Consider the following 19,431-nt stretch of genomic DNA (forward strand, 5'->3'; position numbering starts at 1 on the left):
CTTGTCTATGGGTGTGAGACTGTTCACATGTCCACTGGTGCCAGAATCTTTGCATAACAGAATCTTTGCACAGCTGATGCAGCACGCCCTCCTTGTGTGGTAAGTCTCTGAAAGGACCATCCTGTCACATGGAAGGCCACAACTGGACAGCTTCCAAACTCACTCAGTTGGCTGCAGGTAGCACCAGTCAATCTCCACAGCATACTTGCCTATCTACATCTACATCTATACTCCGCGAGCCACCTTACGGTGTGTGGCGGAGGGTACTTATTGTACCACTATCTGATCCCCCCTTCCCTGTTCCATTCACGAATTGTGCGTGGGAAGAACGACTGCTTGTAAGTCTCCGTATTTGCTCTAATTTCTCGGATCTTTTCGTTGTGATCATTACGCGAGATATATGTGGGCGGTAGTAATATGTTGCCCATCTCTTCCCGGAATGTGCTCTCTCGTAATTTCGATAATAAACCTCTCCGTATTGCGTAACGCCTTTCTTGAAGTGTCCGCCACTGGAGCTTGTTCAGCATCTCCGTAACGCTCTCGCGCTGACTAAATGTCCCCATGACGAATCGCGCTGCTTTTCGCTGGATCATGTCTATCTCTTCTATTAATCCAACCTGGTAAGGGTCCCATACTGATGAGCAATACTCAAGAATCAGACGAACAAGCGTTTTGTAAGCTACTTCTTTCGTCGATGAGTCACATTTTCTTAGAATTCTCCCTATGAATCTCAACCTGGCACCTGCTTTTCCCACTATTTGTTTTATGTGATCATTCCACTTCAGATCGCTCCGGATAGTAACTCCTAAGTATTTTACGGTCGTTACCGCTTCCAATGATTTACCACCTATGGCATAATCGTACTGGAATGGATTTCTGCCCCTATGTATGCGCATTATATTACATTTATCTACGTTTAGGGAAAGCTGCCAGCTGTCGCACCATGCATTAATCCTCTGCAGGTCCTCCTGGAGTACGTACGAGTCTTCTGATGTTGCTACTTTCTTGTAGACAACCGTGTCATCTGCAAATAGCCTCACGGAGCTACCGATGTTGTCAACTAAGTCATTTATGTATATTGTAAACAATAAAGGTCCTATCACGCTTCCCTGCGGTACTCCCGAAATTACCTCTACATCTGCAGATTTTGAACCGTTAAGAATGACATGTTGTGTTCTTTCTTCTAGGAAATCCTGAATCCAAACACAAACCTGGTCCGATATTCCGTAAGCTTGTATTTTTTCACTAAACGTAAGTGCGGAACCGTATCAAATGCCTTCCTGAAGTCCAGGAATACGGCATCAATCTGCTCGCCAGTGTCTACGGCACTGTGAATTTCTTGGGCAAATAGGGCGAGCTGAGTTTCACATGATCTCTGTTTGCGGAATCCATGTTGGTTATGATGAAGGAGATTTGTATTATCTAAGAACGTCATAATACGAGAACACAAAACATGTTCCATTATTCTACAACAGATTGACGTAAGTGAAATAGGCCTATAATTATTCGCATCTGATTTATGACCCTTCTTGAAAATGGGAACGACCTGCGCTTTCTTCCAGTCGCTAGGTACTTTACGTTCTTCCAGCGATCTACGATAAATTGCTGATAGAAAGGGGGCAAGTTCTTTAGCATAATCACTGTAGAATCTTAAGGGTATCTCGTCTGGTCCGGATGCTTTTCCGCTACTAAGTGATAGCAGTTGTTTTTCAATTCCGATATCGTTTATTTCAATATTTTCCATTTTGGCGTCCGTGCGACGGCTGAAGTCAGGGACCGTGTTACGATTTTCCGCAGTGAAACAGTTTCGGAACACTGAATTCAGTATTTCTGCCTTTCTTCGGTCGTCCTCTGTTTCGGTGCCATCGTGGTCAACGAGTGACTGAATAGGGGATTTAGATCCGCTTACCGATTTTACATATGACCAAAACTTTTTAGGGCTCTTGTTTAGATTGTTTGCCAATGTTTTACGTTCGAATTCGTTGAATGCTTCTCTCATTGCTCTCTTTACGCTCTTTTTCGCTTCGTTCAGCTTTTCCTTATCAGCTATGATTCGACTACTCTTAAACCTATGATGAAGCTTTCTTTGTTTCCGTAGTACCTTTCGTACATGATTGTTATACCACGGTGGATCTTTCCCCTCGCTTTGGACCTTAGTCGGTACGAACTTATCTAAGGCGTACTGGACGATGTTTCTGAATTTTTTCCATTTTTGTTCCACATCCTCTTCCTCAGAAATGAACGTTTGATGGTGGTCACTCAGATATTCTGCGATTTGTGCCCTATCACTCTTGTTAAGCAAATATATTTTCCTTCCTTTCTTGGCATTTCTTATTACACTTGTAGTCATTGATGCAACCACTGACTTATGATCACTGATACCCTCTTCTACATTCACGGAGTCGAAAAGTTCCGGTCTATTTGTTGCTATGAGGTCTAAAACGTTAGCTTCACGAGTTGGTTCTCTAACTATCTGCTCGAAGTAATTCTCGGACAAGGCAGTCAGGATAATGTCACAAGAGTCTCTGTCCCTGGCTCCAGTTCTGATTGTGTGACTATCCCATTCTATACCTGGTAGATTGAAGTCTCCCCTATTACAATAGTATGATCACGAAACTTCTTCACGATGTTCTGCAGGTTCTCTCTGAGGCGCTCAACTACTACGGTTGCTGATGCAGGTGGTCTATAGAAGCATCCGACTATCATATCTGACCCACCTTTGATACTTAACTTAACCCAGATTATTTCACATTCGCATTCGCTAATAACTTCACTGGATATTATTGAATTCTTTACTGCTATAAATACTCCTCCACCATTGGCGTTTATCCTATCCTTGCGGTATATATTCCATTCTGTGTCTAGGATTTCGTTACTGTTCACTTCCGGTTTTAACCAACTTTCCGTTCCTAATACTATATGCGCACTATTTCCTTCAATAAGAGATACTAATTCAGGAACCTTACCCTGGATACTCCTGCAGTTTACCAATATTACGTTAACTTTTCCTGTTTTTGGTCTCTGAGGACGGACGTTCTTTATCAACGATGATAATGTCCTCTCTGGTAAGCCGTCAGGTATTTTATCGTTTCGCCCAAGGGGGGGTCCCTCTAACCTAAAAAAACCCCCGTGTGCACGCCACACGTACTCTGCTACCCTAGTAGCTGCTTCCGGTGTGTAGTGCACCTTTGCTCCACACTGAGCCTTCCGGCAGTGAGCATTCCCTATTAAAGGGTGGATGAGATGGCACACTGGTAGCTGTGCCACTACACTATCTGTTGGAGGACGACACTGAACCATTATTAGTACACCTACTACCCCTCCTCCCCTCAGGTGGCATATACCATCACTGGATCAAAACTGATGTCATCTTTCCAGGTCTACTATTTTCTCCTAGCAGTGTAGTTCACGGAAACTTCAATATGAATGTCCATGTTTCACACTGAAGAAAAATCATTGTTCAATTACAACAAAATTAGTGGCATAACTTTCAAGTACTTGAAAAACATAATTATAGTCATACCAAGCATTCTAAGGTAAGACAATAGCAGTTGATGACAGACTTCTCTCATTACCTTTGTATCTGTCACAACTGATTCAATAAGACATTGTTTTGCATTACAGCTTCCATCCTGTAATCAGATATTGTGCAGGATCACAAAACATTCGTTGGACGTCTCATTAAACAAAAATATGAGACTTCGTTGTCGCTCCAGGATTTTACCTGTGATACCTCAGCAATCCCCATGATTCAAGTAGTCTTAGACTTATAGCGCTTGTGATTACATTGATGTATCAGTTTCTATATTATGCATGCATTAGTGTGCCCCAGAAGTTGTCCCTGTAGAAAGCATTCCAGCCCAACTAATGAGTGATTATAAAATCTTAAATATTACACAGAGAAACTAAAGTCTGATAATGAATATTTTGTGTATTTTTGCACGTCTGCATCTGCAATTCTGACATGCATTAAAATCCATGAGAGGAATGATTACAAAATGACACAGCCTATTGATAAAGTGAAGATGAACGGCTTCATCTTGTTTTGGTTGGTCTAGCAGCGTACAACTGCAATGTGGTGCAAAGATTTCAATGTGTACCAGAACTGTAGGTATTTTTCATGTGGAGACAAAGGTCATATTAATTACATAATTTTAATTGTAAACAGGGTAATTAAACTTTATCACAACCCATTGTTAGCCTACAGGAAAGACAAAGAAATAGAAATCATGCTAGATACAAGTTTACTCTTGCATTTTTAAGTCAATTCTTCTCTTCAACTTAATACGTCAGTCATATAAACAGCTGTAGAGTCTACTTACAAGCTGTGCTTAAGTGTCCTGCACACAGAATTGAAATCTTCTCCAGCATACAGCACATTGTCAGTCCCTTTGGAAACACATCATGTGTATATGGTTGTTTTGTCATGTGTAAGTACGTGTTTTCTCATGTTACCTTTACAAGTGAATTTCTTCTGACAAATGTTGCAACTGTATGGTCTTTCCCCAGTGTGCTGTCGCAGATGTTCCTTCAGGTGGCTGTTGCACCTGAATCTCTTCTGACACACTTCACAGATGTAGGGACGTTCACCTGTGTGTATCTGTGAATGCTGCTTCAGTTTATTTTTTTGGCCGAATGGCTTGTTGCACACACCACAAACGTATGGGCGTTCGCCAGTATGCACCAGTAAATGCTGCTTCAGTTTATGGTATTGTACGAATGTTTTGTTGCAAATGCTGCACTCGTATGGATTTTTGCCAGTGTGCACTCTAAAGTGTTTATTCAGACTACTACTACTTGTGAATGCTTTGTGACACAAGTTGCAGGAAAGCAGAAATTCACATCTGTCCACATCTGTGTCCTCCTTCAAGTCCTGCAACCGTGAAAACGTCTTACTGTAGATGTCACATCTTTGCCTTAGATGCCTAATAACAAACTCATTCAAACAAGATGTTTCCTGCAGGCTAGTGCGTTGTATCCTGTTGCATGTTCCTCTAGACAGTGTGACATTGGTAACCAATCTGCCACTGCCATCACTGATCTTGTTGTCCTCCATGTCAACAGGGATAGTACTGCAGAAAAGTAGAGAAAACTCTGTCAGAAGGTATTGTAATAATTCAACTATGGAAATAAAAAACTGTTATCAAATGTTATGTAGACAAAAGTATAAAACGTCCCTCCAAAACATGTTATAAAGCAGGAGCACACTGTCTTGAGTTTACATAATTTTTAAATCCATTTCAACAGGCCACAGAGAGAAATGAGTTCATTGAAGGCATTACTTTAGGACCCAAAAGGTTGTAAATTGGTCAGGATAACATGAACAACAGTCATTACGACTGTAGACGTAGCAAATTAACTGATTAGGGCCATAGAACTTTAAGGTACACTACGGGAATTCCTACGTCAACATCTATACTCTACAAGCCACCTAACATACAGGCTGTCCAGCGAAGGAGTCCCTTGATGAGTGCAACAAACAGTATGATTACTGCGAAAGTTGTGAGAACTTTATACAGAAATTATAAAAAAATATCCTAAATAGAATAGCTGGTATCCGATGGCGTTGTAATCGCAGTACTTACTGCCCATAAATCATTTGCTGCAGCTCAGAGCGACCAGTTCCACCACTGAAACGTAAAAGGAGGCTCATGTACTGAAGGAAGATGACAAAATCATGAATTCCACTGAACATCGTGTTTTTTGGTATTGGAATACCACAGATTAGAACACAGTCCTGTGGCAGAGAGGCGCAGTTTTTGAGCATGATTTAATATTCCATAGCGATCTGATGCGAAAACCATTTGCAAGCTCTTTGCCAAATTCCAATGGACAGGCAGTGTAGCTGATGGTCTACTGGGGAACGTTGGCCCCAGATCAACTCCTGAAAGTGTCGCCACGGTTTCTGGAATTATTCAGAAAAATCCAAGACAATGCATCCGAAGAATTGCAGCAGAGACTGTTTTGAAGTTTCCAGCATGCAGAAAATACCGAGGCAGAGCATACATATGTTTCCATTCAAAATCAAAACCCATCAAACCACAGTGTATGCACTGACTTTGAAAAACAGATTCTCGCAATGATTGATAATGAAGAATTTGATATTGGCTGCACCTGGTTTACAGATGAAGCACACTGGCACTGGAAAGGAGTTGTCAATTAAAAAAAAAAAAGCTGTGAATTTTGGGGCTCTGAAAATCTCCATTCGTGTGAAGCGAATCTATTACATTCACCCAAAGTTACTGTCTGGGTACGCACCAGAGGCAATATTGGCCCTATTGCTGCAATTTTGCAACCATTTTTCACACAGCTAATGGTTGCTGATTGACGTGGCATCAAGTGGTTGGAGCAAGATTGGGCCAGATTACATCTCACCAATTAGGTGGCTTTCTTGATCAATACTCTGGACGATTGCAAATTTACTTTCGCAGGTGTGGATTGGCCTCCACATTCACCCACTCTGACTCCTTGTAACTATTTTTTGTGGGTCACATTGAAATATACTGTAACCCAGAACCATCCCACTACACAGGGCGAGCCTGAATCTGCGATCTTTGTAGCATCTGAATCCACTTCACTTCAGAGACTACAGACTGTGAAACAAGTTTAATTATGCACACTGATACTGTACAAGCTACACAGTGTACACTGCCATCTGTTAGCAGCTTACTGAACTATTCAGAAACTTACATATAAAATTCTTACAGCTTTCAGAATAAACATACCTTTTGTTGCACTTCTCAAACGTTCTTATTTTTCGAAATATTTAACTTTGAAATCAGTGACTACTTCACTGGACGCCCTGTTCGTGGAAGATATTTAAGTTCCAATATTCCTTTTGTTGTTCCTCACTGATATAATAAGACACATTAAGTGTATTTTCATTTGCATCCTACCACAGAGAATACACTGGTCACAAAAACAGATGAGCGACTTTGCTTAGATCAATGGTTCCCAACCTTTCTTAGACAAGTACCCCCGAACGCAATTAGACATTATCTAGTAACCCTGGCCTCCTCCCTCTCCCTACCCCCACAATATCACCAACTTCAGCACCCAACTAAACTGTAGAACGAAAGACTTTTCTTGGAATACTTTTATTTTTAAAATGATGAAAGATGAATGATATTGTGTGTGTGTGTGTGTGTGTGTGTGTGTGAGAGAGAGAGAGAGAGAGAGAGAGAGAGAGAGAGAGAGAGAGAGAGAGAGAGAGAGAGAGGGGGGGGGGGAGAGAGAGAGAGAGAAAGAGAGAGAGAGAGAGAGAACGATGAAGGAATTCGTGGTGCATCGCAAATGCTACTCACAACTCCTCCCCAAATAAGAAAGCTAACTATACACAGTGAGAGTAGACACTTGTTACAAAACATATTTCCCCTGCATTACTCTTCTCCATTGTGGCACTTGTTTGACCTGCAAACTACAACCCCATTTAAAATAAACCAAGTTAATATGTGTGCTCTATACTTACTGTTTGTAAATCACTTGATTTCTGCATTCCTTACTTGTGAACTGGCAGACTTCAGGCTGTTAATACTTTGTGTCTGACAACATCGACTAATAATAACAGTAATAATAATAATAATAATAAGAAGAAGAAGAAGAAGAATACTGCGTGTAGCACTATAGTAGGCCTTATGTAGTTACTGCTGTGTTGTACTGCCAATTAATTCATTTATCTGTTTCAGAGTGAGTAATAAAGCAATTTCTTAACTACAATTTGGAGAAGAAATTTTCTTGAGATATTTAGCATTTGTTACATATGTGTCTCATTTATATCATCAGTGATTTATGGGACAAAGCACTATGTACGTATGTAGTGGGTGACTGTGAGGAACCTGTAACCTCCATCACATTAATGCTACTAACTGAGAAAAGTAATTACTGACTACTTGTATAATTAATATTAAAGTCTTACAAAAACTGTGATAATAGTAATGATCTTTTAAAAATAATTTAGTTTTGTGACTGAAACAGATTCGAATCATTTGGATTTTATGCCTCAGACAATTCCACTTTACCCCACAGGGGGTAACTACCACCAGGTTGGGAACCACTGGCTTAGACTATTATAAATGATACCACCTTTAGTTGTGGAGCAGTGAACACAAACTTTCACACAATAGTGGACTGTGAAACAAATGCTGCACAAAGAAAACCTGCATAAATCTTATGGAAGTCCTGAGAAATATTTAAATGTAAGTCGGTGGTTATAAAGGGTTCAACATAGAATTTGGCTGAAAATTAGCGCAGGTATTAGCCTTCAAAAGAAAATAAACAGTTTCAATAGTTTTCGGCTCAGCACACCATAGTTTTTTACAAAATCTTGATGTATTTTGTGTTGTGTAATTTCAATTAGTAATGTCAACTGCTGATTGGTTCGTACATTTAACCCAGAAGCTAATTAAAATTGGACATTATTACTGCATTATATTCTGATTATAGCATTAGAAGTAGTGTCACATTACACTGAATAAAACTTGATTATTAGTTCCACCAAGTCCTACAGCAACTTGTTCCATATAATGCTGGTCACCATTATGCCCAAAGGTAAATGAGGTCCCTTCTGAGATGTGAACTAGCTCAAATTCATACCTTAAGTAAAACTTGGACAACATATCTGCAAAACTAATCAGATCCAAACAATGAATACAATATTAATTACAATCAAGATACCATCAAATGTACTTGGCTTAATTTACTATTTTAACATGTGAGACTCATGTGTACAGGACAGTCTATTTAAAGCAATGTTTTAAAGCTGTGCTGATAAATGGTCCGCTACCTCCATTTTTCGTTATTCACTTAGCACGACAAAGAATGACTCCCTACTCTGAGGCAATTTGGGTGTACATAAAACAATAAAATAGTGCACAATGAGAAGTTTCTTCTTCATTCAGTGGCACACACAAACCATTTTACACTTTGACAAAGGAAGGATCCATGACTAATGAGAAATTATTATTCCATTTGCTGGGTGAAAATCTTTATTGCTTGAATATTGGCTTCATAACATATCACTGTGTTCATAATGTCAGGAATCGGATCATTTTGAGTTTATAGCAAATAATATATCTGTGAAATTAAAACATACCCATGCTTAATTTTCATTCATCTTAAGTCTCATAAAAAACAACGTACTGAGGTAAAACTTTGCTTACCTAATGTTTTGTTTTCATGCTGTCAGCCTGAAAGATACTGCATGATTTTATCTTCGTAGATTGGTATAAAAATTATGCATATTGAGGTTAAACTAGTTTTGTGGTCAAATAATTCACTCCTTTTACTACTATTATTTGAAAATTGTATCTGAATGTTTCATCTAATTAATGAGATCAAAAGTACTTGGACACCCTCCCTCCAAAAACGTTTTTCATATTAGGTGCATTGTGCTGCCACCTACTGCCAGGTACTCCATATCAGCAACCTCAGGAGTCATTAGACATCGTTAGAGAGCAGAATGGGGCACTCTGCGGAACTTACGGACTCCGAATGTGATCAGGTGACTGGGGTCACTTCTGTCATATGTCTGTACGCGAGATTTCCACACTCCTAAACATCCCTAGGTCCACTGTTTCTAAAGTGATAGTGAAGTGGAAATGAGAAGGGACATGTACAGCACAAAAGTTTACACGCCGACCTTGTCTGTTGGCTGACAGAGATCGACAGCAGTTGAAGAAGGTCGTAATGTGTAGTAGGCAGGTATCTATCCAGACCATCACACAGGAATTCCAAACTGCATCAGGATCCACTGTGAGTAGTATGACAGTTAGGAGGGTGGTGAGAAAACTTGGATTTCATGGTCGAGCAGCAGCTCATAATCCACACACCATGTTGGTAAATGCCAAAAAACGCCTCACTTGGTGTAAGGAGTGTAAACATTGGACGATTGAACAGTGGGAAAACATTTTGTGGAGTGACGAATCACAGTACACAATGTGGTGGTCCGATGACAGGGTGTGGGTATGTTGTCACAGCAGAGAGAAAATGGTACCTGCTGTATGCATTGTTCAGGTGACAGAAGAGCCATACTCCACAACATTTAATATAATAAACTAAATGTGACCACAAACAGGAAGCTGAGGGCTGGTCTGGGGCAAAACAGGTAATCCAGTAAACATAAATACATTACAATGATGACATAGTCATTAGGAAATAATGAACTGCTGACCTTACAAATGCCATGATCGTAGAGAAGAAATTGCTCCAGTAACTGTACATGCTATTGAAGGGAAGGTACCAACTATGACTGTTTTAGACAACTGCTGTGATGAATATCATGTCCTCTAAATTATTTAACAAGATTTATGAGGTCACAAAAGCGCCCAAATTTCCTGTACAAAATTGTAAGATCACTGGAACTATTGGCATTAAGTCAAGAAATGTCAAAATATAAATGTAGGTGGAATCTGAAATAGGAAATGGAGTTACAAAATGCCTATCTATAATAGTACGTTGTTTAGTAGTAGAATGTATTTTTGGCATTGATTTCCTAAAAGAGAAGGGCACAGTGCTCAACTATTCTTCAGGTAACCACTTTCTGAACATCAATAGCCAATGGATTGTAGTTGACTTACTAAAAACAAAGATAGAGCATGGCTGGTAAATACTGCCAGGGCCTAAAGGTACAGAGTTACAGAGTCTTAAGACAACATACACTAGTGGTACACAATTACAAATTAGTCAAATTGATAATACTGAAAATCAAGCAAGAGACAAGATCACCAAGTCCACTACTATTAGCCCATTGCAACAGATAGAATAAAAAGAATTACTATCGAAGTATGTACATGTACTTGGAAAGGAAACTGGTATTGTTAACACATATGAATATAAAATGAAACTTTGCCCTCATGATATTTAGTGTCAGAATACATACACTATCCTATGGCCCATGGGGAGCTGCAGTCATTAATGATGTTGGAGAATAATAGAGCCCTTGATGCCACCATACTATAACACTCTATGACAAAGCCCAGTGGAAACATTTGCCCAGTTTTAGATGCTAGAGCCACAACAAAAATCATTATTCCTGAAAGAACTAGACCAAAAAATTTAGATGAACAGTTGCAGAGGTTCCACAAAGTTAAGTATCTTGCCAGCATTGATTTGAGATGTTTGTACTGACAGGTCAGCCTATCCAAAGAATCCAGAAAATAAACTGCTTTCATTTTTGGAGGGAGGAGTTATCAATTTTGTGTAATATCCTTCAGACTAAGAGTTCAGGGATATTTATTACTGCCTTAGATACAGTTTTAGGGCCTGAATTACTGGACAGAGTCACTTTATATGTTGATGATCTATTAACAGTGAACCCTACATGGGAAAGCATATGGGTTTCATGGAAAGACCATTCCACAAATTTTCTGAAGTAGGGGTTACAGCAAAACCAACAAAGGTCAACATATGTTAGGGACAAAATCAAATTTCTAGGCCACATTATTACTTCCACAGAAAAAACACCAAACATGAATAAAACCAAAACTATAAAGAATTTTCCTTATCCTAGCACGGAAAAAGAACTTGAAGCATTTTTTTGGCTTGTGTTCAGTTTTCAGATGATTCATGCCAAATCAGTTTTTAAACAGCGCAGTTTATCCCTAACACCAGTTTGCTGCAGAATCCTTGAACACATTCTCAGTTTGAATATAATAAATTTTCTTGAGACAGTGAACATTTTGTCCACGAATTAGGGAGGTTTTAGAAAGTATCGCTTATGTGTAACTCAGCTTGCCCTTTTCTCACGCCATATACTGTGCCAATTTGTACAGAAACCAGATGGCAGTTATAAGAGTTGAGGGACATGAAAGGGAAGCAGTGGTTGGGAGGGGAGTGAGACAGGGTTGTAGTCTCTCCCCGATGTTATTCAATCTGTATATTGAGCAAGCAGTGAAGGAAACAAAAGAAAAATTCGGAGTAGGTATTAAAATCCATGGAGAAGAAATAAAAACTTTGAGGTTCGCCGATGACATTGTAATTCTGTCAGAGACAGCAAAGGACTTGGAAGAGCAGTTGAATGGAATGGATAGTGTCTTGAAAGGAGGGTATAAGATGAACATCAACAACAGCAAAACGAGGATAATGGAATGTAGTCGAAGTAAGTCGGGTGATGCTGAGGGAATTAGATTAGGAAATGAGACACTTAAAGTAGTAAGGGAGTTTTGCTATTTGGGGAGCAAAATAATTGATGATGGCCGAAGTAGAGAGGATATAAAATGTAGACTGGCAATGGCAAGGAAAGTGTTTCTGAAGAAGAGAAATTTGTTAACATCGAGTATAGATTTAAGTGTCAGGAAGTCATTTGTGAAAGTATTTGTATGGAGTGTAGCCATGTATGGAAGTGAAACATGGACGATAAATAGTTTGGACAAGAAGAGAATAGAAGCTTTCGAAATGTGGTGCTACAGAAGAATGCTGAAGATTAGATGGGTAGATCACATAACTAATGAGGAAGTATTGAATAGGATTGGGGAGAAGAGAAGTTTGTGGCACAACTTGACTAGAAGAAGGGATCAGTTGGTAGGACATGTGTTGAGGCATCAAGGGATCACCAATTTAGTATTGGAGGGCAGCGTGGAGTGTAAAAATCGTAGAGGGAGACCAAGAGATGAATACACTAAGCAGATTCAAAAGGATGTAGGTTGCAGGAGGTACTGGGAGATGAAGAAGCTTGCACAGGATAGAGTAGCATGGAGAGCTGCATCAAGCCAGTCTCAGGACTGAAGACCACAACAACAACAACAACATACTGTGAACTATGGATGAGAGCCAACAGGCAGATTCCATAATTCTGGATTTCTGGAGATCAGTTGAGACGGTGACCCAATGAAGACTGTTAAAGAAGGTATGAGCACAGAGAATAGGTTCACACATATGTGTCTCAAATACTTCTTCAGTAATAGAAATCAATATGTTGTTCTTGATGGCAAGTGTTCGTCTGAGACAAGGCTACTGTCAGGAGTGCACCAGGGAAGTGTGATAGAACTGCTATTATTCTCTACATACACAGATGATTTGGCAGACGTGGTATGCAGCAGTCTACAATTGGTTGTTGATGGCGCCAGGGTATATGGTAAGGTGTTGAAGATGAGTGACTGAAAGAGAATACAAGATGACTTAGACAATATTTCTAATTGGTGTGATGAATGTCAGCTATGTCTAAATGTACGAAAATGTAAGTTAATGCAAATGAGTAGGGAAAAGCAAACCCATAATGTTCGGATACAGTGTTAGTAGTGTCCTGCTTCACACAGTCACATCATTTACATATCTGGGCATGTGAAGGTCAGCTTCAGTTTCTTGGGAGAATTCTAGGAAAGTGTAGTTCGCCTGTAAAGGAAACCAGATATAGGATGCTAGTGTAAACTATTCTTGAGTATTGCTCAACTGTTTGGGATCTCTTATCAAGTCAGATTGAAGGAAGACACCGAGGCAACTCAGAGGCAGGCTAGATTTGTTACTGGTAGGGTCAAACAACACATGTTACGGAGATACCTTGGGAACTCAAATGGGAATCCCTGAAGGGAAGGCGACATTCTTTTCAAGGGACACTATTGAGAAAATTTAGAAAATTGGCATTTGAAGCTGACTGCAGAACGATTCTACAACTGCCAACATACATTGCTCGTAAGTATCATGAAGATAAGATACGAGAAATTAGGGCTCATATGGAGGCATACAGACAACCATTTTTCTCTCTCTCTGTATTTGTGAGTGGGACAGGTAAGGACAGGATGAGTAGTGGCACAAGATACCCTCTGCCACATGCCCTACGGTGGATTGCAGAGTATCTATTAGATGCAGAATGCATCTACTACAAACAAGTTTACAAGAATTCAATAACTGTCGCTAATTTCCTGCCATGTATGCACATGCAACATCCATGACCAGTGGCTTGTGACAGTCACAATGTAATGTGTTCACAGGTACTACCACAAAATAGTACATCATTACATTACATCTTATTGCTAAGCAAAAGGAACAAACTTTATCATTTCTTAAGAATTTTATTAAAACTTTTTCTCTTATAACTATTGCTGCCATAATGTAACCATGTGGTACAGGCTGAGAAAACAGGAGGAGAAGGGATACGAGGGAATTTGTGACTTCCAGCTGCACAGGGCATTGTGGTAATGTAATGGTGGAACTCGAAAATTTGTATCACACCGAGACTTTAAGGCGGATTTACTGCTTCTGATGAGCATTTGCTGTAACTGATTTGGTCATCCAGACACAGTTCCTGACGGACTCAAGTTTCCAACTTATCACATGCTGCAATGCAACATCCCTCATCCATTAAACCCCCTATCTGCAAATTATTGATTCCCGCAGGAGTTCAGATGATAGTGCATCCGTGCTGAAATGTGTCAATGAGCTGTTGTGCTCTTACGGAAATGAACATATTTGAGTGGTGTCTATTTTGTTGACAAATCCAACAAAACAGACACCACTCAGATATATACATAACAGTACCAAAGTCATCCCATTACATTAGCTCCCCACTGTGGGCGCAGTTGTCCAAACATTTCAGGTTATTTTTGTAACATCATTCTCTGTTAACTATCGTCAAAATTAAATGTATAAATATGTCTGTTTCATTAATACAGAAATCTGTCACACCAGCACATGTGACGGCAGAATTCGTGACCACTAAAGGTCACACGCCATTATACAAGACACCAAGTAACACTGTAATTCTAGATTTTAAAACCTAAACCCACAATACCATGCACATACCAACACAGTCCAAACAAAAGAGGGACAATCACATTATGTTATGCCAGTAACTGCTCATCTCGCCATTCTAAATATTCACTTATATTGCCGTTGCCATCTTCTCATTGAGGATACAAAGAAGTGATTATGCACATTTGGTTAATGTTAAAATGAACATCAATCATAACACTAGATACACTTAAAGCTCACGGGTGTTATTGCAAAGAACTGCTGCTCAATAATTCGCAATGTCATGTTATTAAGGTCATCAGCTGACTACTCTGCCTTTTTTTTTTAGAAAACACAATATTCCATATTCGTCTGCTGTGATATTACAATCATCACAAGGTATGGCAAAGTACTATTCCCACTGTGTACCACTGAGCATGGTGGCTGATTTCAATATCAATAACGTTTAGCTCGCATATCTCCAGGGGGCCCCTCTGCAGTTATTGCTGCCTCTCCTAGTCTTCAAAAGTGGCCACTACAGTCACATCATGTCTAGAGAGAGAGAGAGAGAGAGAGAGAGAGAGAGAGAGAGAGAGAGAGAGAGAGAGAGAGAGGCCTCCACAGAGTGCAGTGCTGGCAGGCTGGCAGTTGATGGGATTTTTTTTGCACAGTCTGGAGCTGGGGTGGCAGTAGTGGCAGTAGCAGCAGCAGGAGTGCTTGGAGCAGCACACAAATGGTGTGGATTGACAAGACATCTTTTCCAGGTCATCATTCACTCTCCTTCTAGGAGGAAAATGTCTACTTCGCTTATGTTGTGCGCAACTAGTTCTTCAGCTCCATGCACCGATTTCCAGCTCCGCAAGCTGCTTGGACAGATGTTCATGTTTATGTTCATTGAGTCATCATGCACAGCTTGTTACTTGGCTCTGAGATTTAAGAATGAGGTGTTAACCTGCTTGCTCTGTGTGATTTTGAAGTAACTTGTCTTAATCTACTGGCCAGCATTCTCTCTCAAAAAATTTGGCATGGTTAATGTTGTTATTGTTATGAAATGTGACCAGTTGTCACACGTGGCTATATCAGGGGCCTACAATCTTATCTAGTTTTCTTTTCTTCTTCTTTTTTTTAAAAAAATGCTTTTTTTTTTTTTTTTTTTAATTTGATGCAAGAGAACCAGTTGTTCTAAGTTTTCATGTTTGTTTCCATGATGTTTTAGAAGCTGGTGTGCTCTCTGGTATTACTATTACCCAGCCCCTTTAAGCATATTGTGAGTTCCAGCTAACAGTAAGACCCTAGCAAATTGTTTATTATATTTTTTCCTGGAATAAATTACAGCTCCCTTTCTGTAGTTCTGTTAGCAAAACTTATTTCCCTTCGTGTATCAACTTATTGGAAATACTCTATAACTGCAATTGTGGTTAAAACATGACTTTACTTGTAGTATAGTCCGGTTAGACACTTATCTTTCTTGTTTGTTAAAAGCACTTACTAAGTTGCTGGAAGGGTGTTCGGTGTTGGTGGCTTCTTGCTGCACGAAATTTTGCTGTCAGCCAAGAGGCCTTTGATTAACTGGTTTCACTCAGGAAATTTTTCTTTAATGCTTAATACATATTGTATTCTTGTTCTAAGTTTCATTGTAATATTTTTGTGTAAACCTTTTAGGTAACCCCTTTGTTATCTTTCTTGATATTTATTGTTTGGGGGTCCACCTAATGTCTTGGACTTCATTTCACTCGAAGAAATTTATCTGGAAATGTTTCAATTATTTCAACTGGCTGGTTTATTTACAATTGTTTAATTTAATTTTTTTAAAGGCCAATATTGTTAAGATCTTATTTCTTAAGTTTGTTTGAGAATGTTATTATTGTAATTTAACAACTGTCTCACTCACCATTTTGAGCACCTGTACAGGTAAGTTAACTTCAATTTTTTACCCACTTTTCAAATAGGAGGAGTTGTTACCAAAAAAATACATATAAAAACAAAGATGAGGTGATTTACCGAACGAAAGCGCTGGCAGGTCGATAGACACACAAACAAACACAAACATACACACAAAATTCAAGCTTTCGCAACAAACTGTTGCCTCATCAGGAAAGAGGGAAGGAGAGGGGAAGACGAAAGGAAGTGGGTTTTAAGGGAGAGGGTAAGGAGTCATTCCAATCCCGGGATTGGAATGACTCCTTACCCTCTACCTTAAAACCCACTTCCTTTCGTCTTCCCCTCTCCTTCCCTCTTTCCTGATGAGGCAACAGTTTGTTGCGAAAGCTTGAATTTTGTGTGTATGTTTGTGTTTGTTTGTGTGTCTATCGACCTGCCAGCACTTTCGTTCGGTAAGTCACCTCATCTTTGTTTTTATATATAATTTTTCCCACGTGGAATGTTTCCCTCTATTATATTGATAACAAAAAAATATATAAAAATAAAAGTTGTCATTCGAGGATAAATGATGTTACTTAAAGGGGCCTAGTCTTTCCATGTCATTTCTCTGATCCTGACAATTACCAGTTTCAGCCACAACCAATGGTATGTATGTAATCATCAAGTTGGCCCTCAAGCTCCCTACTATTTGTCATACTGATAAAACAATGCAACTTTAACAGAATAAAACACTCAACAATATTAGCAGTACAGTTACAATAAAATAATATTGGCATGCTGTGCCAAAATGGAATACCCACAACTTATCTCCAAGTAGGCTCATTAGTTGCCTATTATTTGCCACATTTATAACAAACAGAATATTATCATAGGCAGTTCCATGTAATTCATTGGTCCTCATTCCCACTGTAGTAATATCCTTATCTTAATCTAAAAAGACAAGCACAAAACATACACTCCTGGAAATTGAAATAAGAACACCGTGAATTCATTGTCCCAGGAAGGGGAAACTTTATTGACACATTCCTGGGGTCAGATACATCACATGATCACACTGACAGAACCACAGGCACATAGACACAGGCAACAGAGCATGCACAATGTCGGCACTAGTACAGTGTATATCCACCTTTCGCAGCAATGCAGGCTGCTATTCTCCCATGGAGACGATCGTAGAGATGCTGGATGTAGTCCTGTGGAACGGCTTGCCATGCCATTTCCACCTGGCGCCTCAGTTGGACCAGCGTTCGTGCTGGACGTGCAGACCGCGTGAGACGACGCTTCATTCACTCCCAAACATGCTCAATGGGGGACAGATCCGGAGATCTTGCTGGCCAGGGTAGTTGACTTACACCTTCTAGAGCACGTTGGGTGGCACGGGATACATGCGGATGTGCATTGTCCTGTTGGAACAGCAAGTTCCCTTGCTGGTCTAGGAATGGTAGAATGATGGGTTCGATGACGGTTTGGATGTACCGTGCACTATTCAGTGTCCCCTCGACGATCACCAGTGGTGTACGGCCAGTGTAGAAGATCGCTCCCCACACCATGATGCCGGGTGTTGGCCCTGTGTGCCTCGGTCGTATGCAGTCCTGATTGTGGCGCTCACCTGCACGGCGCCAAACACGCATACGACCATCATTGGCACCAAGGCAGAAGCGACTCTCATCGCTGAAGACGACACGTCTCCATTCGTCCCTCCATTCACGGCTGTCGCGACACCACTGGAGACGGGCTGCACGATGTTGGGGCGTGAGCGGAAGACGGCCTAACGGTGTGCGGGACCGTAGCCCAGCTTCATGGAGACGGTTGCGAATGGTCCTCGCCGATACCCCAGGAGCAACAGTGTCCCTAATTTGCTGGGAAGTGGCGGTGCGGTCCCCTACGGCACTGCGTAGGATCCTACGGTCTTGGCGTGCATCCGTGCGTCGCTGCGGTCCGGTCCCAGGTCGACGGGCATGTGCACCTTCCGCCGACCACTGGCGACAACATCGATGTACTGTGGAGACCTCACGCCCCACGTGTTGAGCAATTCGGCGGTACGTCCACCCGGCCTCCCGCATGCCCACTATACGCCCTCGCTCAAAGTCCGTCAACTGCACATACGGTTCACGTCCACGCTGTCGCGGCATGCTACCAGTGTTAAAGACTGCGATGGAGCTCCGTATGCCACGGCAAACTGGCTGACACTGACGGCGGCGGTGCACAAATGCTGCGCAGCTAGCGCCATTCGACGGCCAACACCGCGGTTCCTGGTGTGTCCGCTGTGCCGTGCGTGTGATCATTGCTTGTACAGCCCTCTCGCAGTGTCCGGAGCAAGTATGGTGGGTCTGACACACCGGTGTCAATGTGTTCTTTTTTCCATTTCCAGGAGTGTATAACTCAACGCCTTGGCTAGCTGCCATTTCAAAAGTCACAGCACTCAACTTTATGAATGTTAATTGAAAACTGTATTTTAATACAAAATACTTGATGATTACTAATACATAGTTAATCTAAAACATTAGCAAAGCAAAGCACACTTAGGCTCAGAAACCCATAAAACAAATTTCACCAAGGACACCAAAGAAAAAATTATGAAAGCATGCACTGTATGATAAAACAGAAACTAACCATAGACAATAGAAGCCCTGAACAAGATGATGAGGCAGGCAAATGTCTACCACTTTAAGAAAGAAGAAGATAAATGATTTAAGCACTTTAACAATCTTTTCATATCTGACAGCGTGCTGAAAAGTAATGCCTCCGAATTTTTTATTCTGTTCTCAGTATCGGTTGAGCTATTACATTCATGTGTATTACTTGCTCAACTTCCCACTCACTGGCAGCAGTTGCAACCTTCTGCTGCTAGAGGGCTCCAAATTGCAGTGTATAATGTGGCAGTGTATA

General features: G+C 40.6%; 1 protein-coding gene across 2 annotated transcripts in view; it reads right to left on the reverse strand.

The window, feature by feature from the left end:
• Positions 1–4,227: 4,227 nt before the first annotated feature.
• Positions 4,228–19,431, reverse strand: part of LOC126424832 (zinc finger protein with KRAB and SCAN domains 8-like) — a 160,762-nt gene continuing 145,558 nt past the window's right edge. For both annotated transcript variants that reach the window (XM_050087639.1, XM_050087640.1), the window contains exon 7: positions 4,228–5,072. In XM_050087639.1, coding sequence (XP_049943596.1) covers positions 4,403–5,072 — 670 coding nt within the window. In that variant the 3' untranslated portion in view covers positions 4,228–4,402. The remainder of the gene's footprint in view (positions 5,073–19,431) is intronic.

This window comes from Schistocerca serialis, chromosome 10 (genome assembly GCF_023864345.2).
Source record: "Schistocerca serialis cubense isolate TAMUIC-IGC-003099 chromosome 10, iqSchSeri2.2, whole genome shotgun sequence".
Classification (NCBI taxonomy): domain Eukaryota; kingdom Metazoa; phylum Arthropoda; class Insecta; order Orthoptera; family Acrididae; genus Schistocerca; species Schistocerca serialis.